The sequence below is a fragment of the Oryctolagus cuniculus genome, chromosome 10 (assembly GCF_964237555.1).
Source record: "Oryctolagus cuniculus chromosome 10, mOryCun1.1, whole genome shotgun sequence".
Taxonomy (NCBI): domain Eukaryota; kingdom Metazoa; phylum Chordata; class Mammalia; order Lagomorpha; family Leporidae; genus Oryctolagus; species Oryctolagus cuniculus.
The window spans coordinates 118,501,402-118,515,119 of record NC_091441.1 but is presented as its reverse complement, the minus strand read 5'-3'; the positions used below and the strand labels follow the sequence as shown (position 1 = coordinate 118,515,119).

Here is a 13,718-nt window from a genome sequence, read left to right as displayed (position 1 = left end):
AAAACACAGGGAGCAGCAAATGCTGATGAGGATGTGGAGAAAGGGAACATTTACACACTGTTGGTGGGAATGTAAAGTAGCGCAGCCACCGTGGAAAACAGTGTGGAGACTTTGTAAAAAACTAGAAAGAGACTTGCCATATGATCCAGCAATCCCACTCCTGGGAATATACCCAAAAGACTTTATACAATGTCTGCAAGAGATACCTGCTCCAGCCTACTCATAGCAGCACTGTTCACAACAGCTAAAATCTGAAATGTATCCAGGTGTCCATCATCAGATGAATGGATAAAGAAAATGTGCCAGATATACACACTGGAATATTTTTTGGCTATAAAAAATGAAATTCTGCCCCTTGCACCAAAATGGATGCAGCTGGAGGATATCACATTGAATGAAAAAATTCAGACCCAAAAAGACAAATATCCCATGTTCTCCCTTACATGTGGGAACTAAAATTTGAAAAGAAACAAAAAGAACAAAAGAAAAAAAAAGAAATGTCTATGTATATCAGTATTGCTGCAAATATTGTTTTGCAAAACTTGCTTTTATAACTTTGTGAAACCAATGGTTAAGAATGTTATGTTATTCCAGCCTAAAAAAAAAAAAGAGCAATTTCTGAATTTTTCAAGAGAAGCAACATTCCTAATGGCAAAATATTTAAAGTTGGTTCAGAAAGCTTTTTGCTGTAGGATCTCAAAAAAAAAAAAAAGATTCTAGTTAAATGTTTTAATTTCCTAACTTCCATCAGGCTGATTCTTAAGGTCTATTTTGTAGAGTAAGCTGCCTTCCAAGATCAGCAAGGTTGCAGTTTCTCAGTAATAATAAATGCCCTACAGGTAGCTCACCAGCAAGCGTTTTGTTTCTCATCCAACAAGAGTACTTGTTAGGGGTGGTGATTAAATTTACAGGTACCTCAAGAAAAAGAACCTCAATCTACTGCATTTTGTTTCTTTAGCTTTTACATATAGCGTTTTGTTCTGTTTTTATTATTTTGTTTAAATATATGAGCTTTATGGACTCCAATACACTGTCGAAAGAAATATTCAACTTATTCTTAGCAATATCGTATCGTTTTTTAAGCTTATTGTCCCATCTGGTTCCACAGTTGCCCGAGTTAGAATAATACTTTACCAAATGCACCCCAAGGGGAACGGATGTTTCCTGTGTTTATAAAGTGACAGTAGTGTTCCCAGTCCTTTCTGCTCATGCTGCTTACTGAATCCACATCTCCCTGTCACCCAGAGGTGCGGGAACTTTCTTCGAAGCTCAGAGTCACAGCTCAGAGCATTGAACTGTGTTCAACACAGACCTCACCGAGGCGCCACGGAGTGAACACCAAGGCCCCAAAGGTGCTGCTGAGCGTGGTGGCTGGACCAAGCTGGTGTCCCCAGGGCCAGCCTCCAATGGGGAGAGGTCTTGATGGGCATGAACAGCCGGGGAACAAGGCTCATCAGTATTGTGACCCAGAGCGCTTGCTGCTGTGTTTAAGTGCAGCTGGGTCCTTTGGAGTTTGTTTTTAGAACTTATTAAGTTTGCACTATTTTTGCAATAAACTCACGGAAAACCTCAAAAGTAAAAAACAAAACAAGCAAATGAGAACTGAACTCTGACTAGCTCTAGATTCGTCGTCCTTAATCAGTGTGCTAGAAAAAAAAAAAAAAAGACCCTCACGGTAGGGAGAGAGGTAGGGAGCAGATGGGAACTGGGTCTGGCTCAGGGACATTGGTCTCACTCTTTACACATTTCTCAAGCATCCTCAGAGATTGAAAAAAAAATCAATAAAACATATCAAAGTCTTGATGGCCTCTAGTTTGCAAATAATGGTTGTTCAATTTGTCATAAAATAAACAATGTAGTTTTGGAGCGTTCAATAACTCAATAGTACTTGTTACGGAAAAGTATACACATCTACACATACAAGGGTGTTTCAAAAAGACTATAGAAACATGGAATGGAAAGCTAAGTTCACTGTGGCACAGGAAGTTGAACTCCATGCTTTTCGCACACTACACACTTCCCATGAACTTTTTGCAGACTCTTTTACACAGATACACACACACATATATATATGTAACCATATATAGGCAATGTAGAGCTACATATACATAAGAAAAATAAAAACTCCATGAGTGATCGTTGCAACTGAAAAATATGCTCATGAGCAGAAAAACAGAAACCTAACATGTAATGCCGTGGAAACCATGGTTTGTAAAGCCCTAGCGAGGGAGCTAACAGCCGGGACCAGGAAGGAAGGAAGGGGAGTACTGGAGGTGCTCAGAGCTCCGTGAGCCCCGTAAGCCTCTCCTGACCAGCAGGGGCGAGCAGGCGACGTCACAGTGAAAGTCTGAAGGCGCTGTGGTAGCTGGAGAGGACTTTTACAGACGTGGCCTCGTTCACAACACAGTGACAATTAAGTCAGTACAGTGCTGCCTTTCTGCTCGATGGTCACTAGGGTCACCCGGTCAGCAGCTGGCAGCCCCTCACCATTCAAATTGGGGCTTGACAGCAAACTGTATTCCTGCCAGACACGATGGAACACTTGCTTTTGATCTCACGGGGCCTCCATGAAAAGGAGAAAGATCAGAAGCGTGCAAGGAGCCAGCGGGTCGCACAGACATTGTTTACGTAGAGAAAGGCTATCTACCCCTGAGTCCTAGATAGAAAAGAGGGGTCCATTGTGCCAGCAGCTGGGTGCATCTGTCCTCTATGGATCAGGTGTCTACAAATGGCCTGCTCAGCACACACAGCCATGTCCCCAGAGGCAGCCCCTGCCTTCCTGCAGCTTAGCACCTGCACGGAGAAATGGAGAACCACGTGACAGAGATCACCGTGAGAGCACATGAGAAACCCAAATGCACCACGCAGTTCGCCTGTGGCTTTCCTCTTCGAGGCGGCTCTAGGCAAGAAAGCAGAAACAAGCCAGCCACACCCCTCATGCAGTACCTGTGCAGATGTACAGCCGAGGCAGTGAGCTAACACCCTGGACCACAGCCGGCAGCTGATGCGCCGACTTTCTGAGGACACCTCTTAAGGTTCCCTCCAGACTCCCAGTCACGCCATAAAGCAAGGCTGTGGCTCCTGCTAGCCACGTGTCAATGTGCAGAAGTGGGAGATGGCGACATCCTTAGCTCCTGCTATTGGGTGTGTTCTGTGAGAGACAGAACTGCGTATGAACGGCTTCCTTCTCAGCAAAACTGAACTCAGTACTGAGTAGGTATGAAAGGATGGATTTCAACAATCACAAAGTAGAAGCCATATACAGTAGCATAAAGACCTTTCAGATGAGGTCCCAGAACGTCTGTGTTGTAAACAGCCATGTACCATTAACCCCTTTACGTATCAGTGTAGAATTAAAAATAAATCCACAGCTTATTCACGATTATGAACTTCTATGATCTTCTTCTTCAGCTGCCATTATGATGCAAAGCACTTTAAATCTGATTAATCATCAGCCCTGACCTTCCAAGTCAGAGACTTCTCCAGGGCAAGCATGCAAATGGATTTACCTAAGGGCATCCAATTAAGATATGCACAAACTCTCCACTAAGTGCCCAGAATTGTTTCGTCTTTCTTTTCAATCACAAAGTCCCGAAGGATGGCCGGAGCTGCGGCTCACTTGGCTAATCCTCCACCTGCAGTGCCAACACCCTGGGTTCTAGTCCCACTGGGGGCGCCGGATTCTATCCCGGTTGCTCCTCTTGCAGTCCACAGTCCACAGTCCAGCTCTCTGCTGTGGCCTGGGAAGGCAGTGCTTGGGCCCTGCACCCGCATGGGAGACCAGGAGGAAGCACCTGGCTCCTGGCCATTTGGGGTGGGGTGAACCAACAGAAAAAGGAAGACCTTTTTCTCTGTCTCTAACTCGGCCTGTCAAAAAAAAAAGAAAGTCTGGAAGGTTGCTACATTTTCTCTCTTAGTCACTGTTGACATCACTTTAAGTGTCCAGACTCCCTCTGCAGTCATTTGATTTGTAATAGTGCCTTGTGTGTTGTGTCTCCTAGCTCTACATACAAACTACCACGCTCACCATCTCCATGAACCTAAGTGCATCGGTGGCGCTGGGGATGCTATACATGCCGAAAGTGTACATCATCATTTTCCACCCTGAACTCAACGTCCAGAAACGGAAGCGAAGCTTCAAGGCGGTAGTCACAGCTGCCACCATGTCATCAAGGCTGTCACACAAACCCAGTGACAGACCCAACGGTGAGGCCAAGACAGAACTCTGTGAAAACGTAGACCCAAACAGTAAGTAAACGGCCTTTGGTATCCCATTCTGCATCGGGGAGCTCTGTAGAAGGTGGCGCGTGCTGGGCTCTCTTTGGAGTAACACTGTGACCGTTCTGGTCTCACTGACGGGAATGCCATGGGGCACGCCGACTTCTGCTTTCCAGAGTTCCAGTCCCTCTTGTCCTGGTTTACTGCCCCTTGTTGGAAAGAGCTTTCCTAGAGTTCAGTGACTGAAGGCTCTGTCTTGGCTTCTTGCGCATTGCTACCAAACCTACGAGCACACCTGTCAGGTGTCAGCTACCTTCCTTGCCCTCCTCCTAGAAGGGAAATGACCTCCTCGTAGAGAAACATCCAAGTTAACAATCTCTAACAGCAGGACAGAAACTGCAGTAGTTACCAACTTTGCAAGCACTACTTCTTTCCAGGAGCACACACATACAGACAGTTATCATTTTTAACTGAACAAGTCTTCTAGAAAGAAAAATCCTTGCATAGAAGTAAATTTCAGTGTGTTTTTTTAAGTAGACACATTGGTGGTTGCCACACACTGTACACCAACAGGCAGATAAACTTGTACCAAAAACAAGTATTTGCAACAAGGTATCTCTGCATCTCCCTATACCTGTACCTGTGATGGTAAATAGATCTCCATATTTACACCTCTTTGGCTGCTTATTCTAGAAGGTCTTGTGACGCTGGTATTTCAGATGATATCTCTACACATACATATAGACACAAACACATCCATGAATGCACACAACACAAATTTAATGAGATACTTCCCAAAATCAATAAACAGAAATTACGGTTGGAAGTCGGCATGTATTTTTAAAAATAGCCCAAAATTAGGGGGTTTAAATTTGGACAATTCAATGCTATACTACTTGAGAATTACTAACTTTCAGACACTTGTACTGTGACTAACTCTTAGGACGAGGCCTAATCCTTGTGTCCTGTGGTGTGTGATACTGCATGCTAAAAGACTAATGCTAATACTAAGAGTTGCACCTGCCCCGCTTTGAGGTATCACGTCAATGCTTGCTCCGGAAGCTTATTCCTCAAAGTCAGTGTGTAAAGCAGGTACTGGTCTCAGCAAGATCAGGTGAGTCACCACAGTGACCTGTACCTGGCAGAAGCTGGACAGCTCCCAGTTCTGACCTCTGCACTGTGGTAGCTCCTCTCAGCTCCCTGTTCTCGGAGCAGGGGCAGCAAGCCAGCTTCCCAGTTTGGTGAGGCCACTTGTGGTACAGAATGTCATGATGCTTACAGGGAAGTTAGTGAGTTCAATGTGCTATGGAATGTGGAATACTGCTTGTTGTGTTGCCCACAAAGGCAAGAGTAAGCCAAGCTCACAGAAGGCTGCACAGGTAGAGGCCTCTTCTTACTGAGTCCAAAATCAAATACCGTGCTGTCTATTTCAGTCACGGCAAGGATGGAGTCCCATTTGGGAATCATTTGGTGTTTTTTTTTTTTTTAATCGTTGAAAAGGTTTTGATGGGTTTTATGGCTGTTATTCTGGTGTCTACATAGAGCCAAGAAAAATACTTCAGAAAAAAAATAAAATATAGCCTTTGTCCTACAACCAGTCTGCATTTTTAAAAAGTTGCCTGAGATTGTCTGATTTTATGTAGACACTCCTTAAAATACCACAGTGACTTTGCTGAGCTAATCGCTGAAACATAGGAGGAGATTCATGTACCTCCAAACATTGGGGTTTCTGCTGACTCAGCTCTCGCAGGTCCCGAGGAAGACTGAAAAAAACCTTAGCCTGTAGCTTCCTGAAGCCACTGCGCTGTCCTGTACCCGTGCTGTCCAGGGCCGTGCATGCCAGAGGCCCATGACCCCACAGAGCTGTGCTACGTATGGTTTTAATTCACACAGCCGCCTGTGCTGGTGCCCACTGTGTGCGCACAGCTCTGACACTTAGTTCATCTTCATGGGCAAGGATTTCATTCTAGAATATTCCATCTGAGTGCACACTGGACACAGATGCCACAGCCTTACCACTCGTGCAGATTGGGAACAAAGTTAACTTATGGGAAAAGACAGAGGAGTTGAGACAGAAATGCAACAGATAATCATTGAAGATTTTCCCAAAAAAGCCATTCAGATGGAAAAAAATGATATCCTAGATATCAATTACACTTAGTTACTTAGTTACAATGACTCCATCTATGTGAAAATGTGTATGCAGATGGAAAAAAGGCACTATTGACAAATCCAATAAAGGAAAATGGACAAAACTAGCCTGGAGCTAGAAAATGTCATCAAATTGGGTTTAAAGCCGAATAGAGCTCCCATTATCTCTAACATGTGAACATTAGTGACAGAGACAAAGGAATGACAGCCTGAACGTAAGCCATCTGGTTACGAATGAGAACACAGATCATGCGTATGACCAGGGACTCTGGGTATCTGAGAGGGAGTCCAGTTAGTGACAAACACAGGGAACTAATGGACCACAGACGGCCTCTCTCACTGCTCTCTCAACACTTGGTCTCAGTGTATTTCTACCCTCCGTGTTTTCATCGAATACTCTGCTCCATCACCGCACTCTGCCATCCGGTGCACGCGCGCTTTTGCTCATGCAACTCCACGTGCAACCACGCGTCTACATGAAACAGAATTTGCTTGTTGGCTTCGTGTGGGCACACACTAAACCCATCCCAGTGCTGCCTGGTTTTTCTTCAAGGAGTTCGATTTCCCTCTTAGGTTGCTTCTTCAGTTAAAAATGCCATCGTTTGAAGGAGAAAGCTCTGTCCTGTATGCAATAAACAAAAAGCAAAACTTCTCAACATGTTCAGTGTCTGTGACTTCTGACATCAGATGGATTCAGAGTTGGGTCAATGTTGCTGAGCTCTGCATTCCGCATGAAAAGCTCAAGCCGGCATGCAGTTTGGTTGCATACTGAATGCTTATTTGTAGAAGTAAGATCTCTGTCATGAGAGGTGCAGAAGAGGCAGGCTGCATTTCGGTATCTGCGGTGCTAGTCAGCACGGGGCCTCTTCAATGCTCCTTTCTAAGAAGAAGGGGACCTTGAACTGACCCTGCCACCTGCATCCTGGTCTAGGCACGTCCCCTGCAGGTCTGTTGACTTGCAGATGGAAGTTCAAGGCCAACATGTAGATGCCCAATTAGCAGGGAACGTGAGGTCTGTGCTGTGGCCACAGATTACCAATGGTCCCTCTGATTCCCTTCAAGGTGGAGGGTGGCATCAAACCACAGGCCACGTGGCTTTGCCGGGATGAGTGGGTAAGACCTGCTGCCTTCCGCATTTGGACTGGTCATGCTCATGAGACCCTGTGAGTGACCCTCTGGCCACATGCTTTCCTTGGTAAAGGATGACGATGCATAATTGCAAGGGGGCTCCGGGCTACCTGTATTTGAAGATACCATCCATTTTCTCAGCCAGTGCTCCACAGGCAGTGCAGAAAGGCACCCCAAATACTTGGCCAGTCACAGGCAATTAATTCACTGTGGCCAACGGGTAGCATCTGGAGGCAGAAGGCAGGTGGACAACTAAGGACTCAACCTTTCCATGGCTGTGACAATGTATGACCCTGGGAGAGAGGCTGGACATAATACTGCTTAAAAGACTGGTTTAAGCCAATGAACACATTGTATGGTCAAGCACCTATTAAAAGAGTTACAGTGTGCATCTAAAATATAGGATAAGTTATTTTTCAATTCAAGTTTGTATAGTTGGTACTTTGATGCTGTTTAACTACCATTTTTGAGTTACTATAAAGAAAATATGTAAATAAAAACTGGGCTGTTCTCAAAGCAAGGGATTATTACATAAAGTAGAGCTGTCAAGATAAGCAAGTATTTGGTTAAAAGTAAAATTTAACAAACACCACAAAAGAAATAAATTAAACTCTTAGACCACTGGAAAATGGATGTGGGTACCAAAACCTACACAAAAACGATGCCTAGGAAATCCCAGACCCTAGTCCCGTGCTGTGTGAATCTGTTACAGCTCTTGTTTTGTTTGGCTTCTTCATTTGTTTGGGTCCCCGACATTCTCCGCATTATGCTACTTGTTTCATCTTTCTGAACTCACCACCACGCAGGCTGGCCAGCAAGACTGGACAAGGCTGACATAAAAGGAAGGGAAACAGAAGAAATTAACTCTCGAATCAGACAGATAGGACCTGGAGCTGGTTCCCTCCTCGGCTCCAGCTCAAGCAAGTAAAACCCAACTGCCTGGCCTCAAGGGTCCCAGCACTCCCATGTTCAGAGGTACCTGAATCGTGATGCACAGGGCTGCCGAAGGCCCTCACACCTGCTCAAAGAGTAGGTCCAATGCCTAAGGTCTCTACCGCAGCCTCCTCTCCAAATGAGCAAGAAGCAATGATACTAACAGGAAGGAATGCTGTGTGCACATGTGTTTCATACTTGCTGTATATTTACTTTTCCTGTAGACTGTATACCACCAGTAAGAAAGAGTGTACAAAAGTCTGTCACTTGGTACACTATCCCACCAACAGTGTAGCTTTTGACCGCTTTCTACAAGGTAAGACAACAGCCTCATTTTTATTTGTGTGTGTGTTCTTGTCTACTCTGACAATGCGAAATGTTCCCGTAAAAGCTGTGCATGATGGCCTGTCAGTCTATCTAGATCAACAAATGCTTTTTTAGAGATATGTTTGATACTTCTGTGCCAACAGCTGCCCTCGGTCTTGTGCCTGACTCATTTTCCGGAGAAAATATTTGTGGGTGTAGGTATAGTTGTCTGTCGTGGACAGCCAGGCAGAGACGGCACAGGATGGGAGCTAGCAATTCTGATGTGTGCTTGATTTTAAATTATTTTTAAGTGCATGTTTCCACACTCTGGCAATGTTGAAAACTTCCAATGTATATATAAGGGCGAGGTTTTACAATCCTAGTGAAACTGTTTATTCTGACTGATGTTTGTTGAACACATTCAAAGAAATGTCCACATTCCCAGAAATGTATCCATCCAAACAAGAACAAATGACTCTTCTCTTGTATGACTCTTCTCTTGTAAATCCAAGTGTACGCTTGGTTGGTTGGTTGGTTAGTTGCTTCCTTTCTCGAAGCAAAGAAATAGCAGAGGTTTACTGGCTCGCTTTGCCAATGAATCAGAGATGATCTGTGGCTCATGGTCTGCCTCTGAGAAACAGAACCAACTTCCTTCAACTCAGAGGAGCAGGCAAGGAGTTCCTGAAAGATCACCAGGGTCTGCACACACCCAGGAATCACCAAGACATAAAAGGGTATTGCAACTGATAGCGCAGAGGGAAACCATGCCATCACACGATGTGAACCAGCCACACACTTGGACTGGCATAGAAACAGTAACTGACTGGCCTCAGGCGCTTACCTCTTGTGGCCCTCAGGGAGGACGGGACACTCTGAAGGGCAGCCATCACTGTGACGATGATGGTTGTCCTGGCTCAGCCTGAGCAGTGTGAGGCTGGGGTGGGAAACAGCAGTTGCTCCTCAACCACCCTCTCTGGCTGCAGCCAGGGCATCCCACGGGGTGGAAAAAGAACAAGCAGCACAGGGAGTGGCTGGGGAAGGTAGGCAGGGATCCCTACTGGCTTCCTCTACATCTCCTATAGTGCTTGTACAACAATCAGGAAGACCTGTCTCCAAGACAGTCAGCAGGGAGGTCTCATCGCGGGATTGGGCAGCTTGCTCTGCTCTTACTGTCCCTTTCATGGCTAACACTGGGGGGCCACCAGATTGCTGCTCCTTTTGTTTCTGTCTTTGTTTTGGGGAGGTGTTTTGAATGCAAACAATACATTGCTCATTTAAAAAAAAATTCATTTATCACTCTAAGGCAGGACAAGAGTGCTTTCCAAGAGTAATTACATTTCCTGTTGATTTTAGATGGATGCCAGTAACTCACTCTTTAATTTTGGATGTATTGTTCACACAGTTTTTTCCTATCAACATGATCTGTCCTAGTTTTTAAATAGGGCATTCTTCTCCAGAGATAATACGTAACTGTATTCCAGTGAGATTTCAAGTTTTTGCAGGACGAGCGCTTGTCAAAACACTGTCGCTCATCACTTTAATAGTTCCTTTACATGAGACTGCCTTAGAATAAATGAGAAGGAATTTTCCCTGGGTAAAAATGATAGATTTAATCTCAATCCATTAAAAATTCTCTTTAGGTCCATTCTGAGCTGATGCCTTTTGGTTTAAAAGGGAGTGAGATGAAAATATTTTAAGTCAATCTTTCACCCGAAAAATACTGTTAAGAGGTGTTTAGAAATCAGCTTTTCGCTAAAATTGTCTTCCTTCAATGACCTCTGACTGGAATGATTCCAAGAGTGCAAACAGTGAGGTCAGGCAGCAGCAAAATCACATCGGGGAAACCTGGCTTTGCCATGTAGACCACTCACTGTCTTCCTGGTGCTGACACCACGAGGCTGTTCTTAGCTCTTGTCTGTTTCTCCCACTCTTGGCTACTGTAGTGGGATTTTGAACACAAGTAGTACAGCCATTTGCTGTCCTTTTCTGTCCAGTTTAAATGTGCTTTGCAAATTAGTGCTATGCCTTTTGAAGAACTGCTTACACTATTTGGGACTGGAAGTTGTCCTGAGTTGTTTTTATTCAAAGAGCAGGTAATTCACCTTGTTCGGGTCAACCAAGAGACTCAAACTCTGAAGGCCAGAGAAATCACTTAATGTTGTGAGTAAAAATTCATTTTGTTTAGGGCTACGTAATAGGCAAGGGAAAGTTACAGACTGGAGAGTGAATTTTGTATTACCCTGCAATTAAAACCTCACTTTTGGCTACTGTGTCCCAATAAACGCACACACCATGTACAGAAAATTAAACACGTATTTGTAAGGGGGATAAAGGAAACAGGTTCAAATGCAGACAGCAAAGAACCTTAGTGTGGTCTGAAAATGCCTTCCACCCCTCCACACTTCCACTGGAAAACACTGGCCTTGCACAGACATTAGGGGCACATCAGCATACTGGACACCAGCTGCATCTAGCATCTGGATGTTTATAAATTTTTAACTCGGCCAGCGCCGCGGGTCACTAAGCTAATCCTCCGCCTTGCGGCGCCGGCACACTGGGTTCTAGTCCCAGTTGGGGCGCTGGATTCTGTCCCGGTTGCCCCTCTTCCAGTCTAGCTCTCTGCTGTGGCCAGGGAGTGCAGTGGAGGATGGCCCAAGTCCTTGGGCCCTGCACCCCATGGGAGACCAGGAGAAGCACCTGGCTCCTGCCATCAGATCAGCGCGGCGTGCCAGCCACGGCGGCCATTGGAGGGTGAACCAATGGCAAAAGGAAGACCTTTCTCTCTGTCTCTCTCTCTCACTGTCCACTCTGCCTGTCAAAAAAATAAATAAATAAATTTTATAACTCGCCCAAGTGCTATCTGAAGACTTTCATTTAAAAATGAAATTAAGTAAAAAAAAAAAAAAAAAAAAAAAAAAAAAAAAAACCAGAACTATGATTCATCTGGCATCATCAGCAGGTCACTAGACTGTTAGAAGGCCAGTGTTCACCCCACTGATTAGCATTCTAGTTAGAGTGACTCTGAACTCAATTCAGCCTTGCAAATACAGAACCAAAACAGCCGTGAGCCATGCATACCCACGGCTTTGTTCTTCAGATCAAATGCATGGATTATAACATTATTGACATATTATTATTAGATGGTAACATAAAAATCAATGATCTCTTATTTCTTATAACAAGATTATGTGCCAATGTTCAGTATTTTGGAACTGTGCAAGTTGGTTTTTTTTTTTTTTTTTTTTTTTATCAGGTTGAGTCTTTGTGCCTTTTAACATTCAATGTGCTATCCATGCCCTAACTGGAGACCAGTGCAATTTAAAATCCACTTTCAAACACTCTAAGTATAGCATAGCCAAGAATATACTCATATATTATCTGACCTCTGACATTCAATCACCCTAGAAATAAATGCAACCATAAATCTTTTGGGCATATTTCCCTCTGCCTAAGAGCTCAGAGAAACACCACAATTTCTCCTTTCAGGGTTTGCTATCCCAGCGTCTCCTCAAAAAGCGATTAATAATTGCCATCTCTGTTCTGCAACTTGAGCTCGACTTAAAGGAATGGGATCGAAGTTCACGTGGTGGCATTTCTACCAGTTCTTAGCCTACAAGGGAGGCATACATCATGTCCCTAAGTCACAAGAATGAAATCAAGGTTTCGGCTCAAGCTCACCCTGCACTGTGTGTCCAGACTGACCAAGCAGAAGGGCATTCTTGAGTTGGGCCAATGAAAGAAATGTTTGCTGAGCACCTGTTCTATGGGCCGCCCTGCACAGACTGGGAATGGGGCAGCAGCAGACGGTGCCTCTGGGAGCTGAGAGCGAACGGAAAGCTTGAAGGAAGTGGCAACACCTCGGCGTGGCAGGAGCTCCTGGTGCAGGTTCTCACTCGGTGATCTGAAGCTGCACTTGAGCTCATCTGAAGGATGAAGGACTCCAGGGAGCCCTAAGAGGAAAGGCCGCCGAGGCAGGGAAGAGGACGCACAACGAATCCGGGGTACAGGAGAACAGGACCTGCTCTGAGCCTTGCATGCAGCTCCATGAGGCTGAGGTCTGGGTCTGGGGTCTGGGGCCAGAGGCTCTCAGGGGATGACATGCAGGAAGCAGCCTGAGAACTTAGGGCTGGGTCTTCTCTATCTTTGCACCCCAAGCACAAGGCCTGGCAAATGCTGAACCCCCAGACCATGTGTGTGGGGTGAGTAGAATTCAATACCCCAGAGATCCAAGACTGAGTCTTACCTAGAACCTGGTAGATTCACAGTAGATACCTACAGACGATTACTTATCAGAAATACTAAAATACCGAGTCTGCAACCTCAGCAGGGGGATTGAATGCTTGTAGATAAAGCCTTTGCAGTCACAAAGACCACCTAGATAGGGCAGCATTTTAGCCTGATGTTGTAAGTTTCTACGCACAACTCCAAAAATGGGGTCAGTGCTGCACCTGCACTGCTCTAAGAAGTCTCTCTCTGGATGTGCTATACCCATGTTCAAGAGGCTGTTTCTTGACTTCCACAGACTATTTTCATTCACAGGACAAGTGCATGTGAACATTCCCATTGGACATGAATCCTAAGCATTTGCCTTAAGCTGTTAGAGATTCCGATTTAGTAGAAAACAAAAACAATCAGAGTTGCAGTTTTCTGATTTATGAGTGCATTTACTTTGAGACTCGCATTCTGTACTGATTTTTGTCTTTTGGTTCCCAAGTATCAGCTGCACAGGAAAAGAAGCAAGCACATATCCTAAAACAAGGTCAATTTATCACTGAAATCTTTCCTCCCCCCAATTATTGCGAATGAATGTCTTCGATATCCAGCTAACGCTGATTCTTGTTTCCACTACTAAAGATGTAGCTCAACTTCGCAGGATTTTTTTTTTTAATCTTTAATTTTTGGCTGTACAGTGGAGCTTGGATGCATTTTAAATTAACTTTCTCTAGGAATCAAAGGTAATCATTATTTCTCTTTATCATCTA

The 13,718-nt window shown here is 44.7% G+C and overlaps 1 protein-coding gene across 4 annotated transcripts in view; it reads left to right on the top strand.

The window, feature by feature from the left end:
• The window catches only part of GRM7 (glutamate metabotropic receptor 7), an 826,769-nt gene that overhangs the window by 769,157 nt on the left and 43,894 nt on the right, over positions 1 to 13,718 (top strand). The window contains exons 9-11 of one of the 4 annotated variants that reach the window (XR_007913802.2): positions 4,002 to 4,248; positions 8,655 to 8,746; positions 12,223 to 13,691. Coding sequence is in view for 3 of the 4 variants with exons in the window: in XM_008273589.4 (XP_008271811.3) it covers positions 4,002 to 4,248; positions 8,655 to 8,725 (318 nt within the window). In the remaining variant the exon portion in view is untranslated. Of the gene's footprint in view, positions 1 to 3,977; positions 4,249 to 8,654; positions 8,747 to 12,222; positions 13,692 to 13,718 lie in introns of those variants that run through there. The other 3 variants (XM_008273589.4, XM_002720620.5, XM_051831889.2) reach the window with 3 other exon arrangements.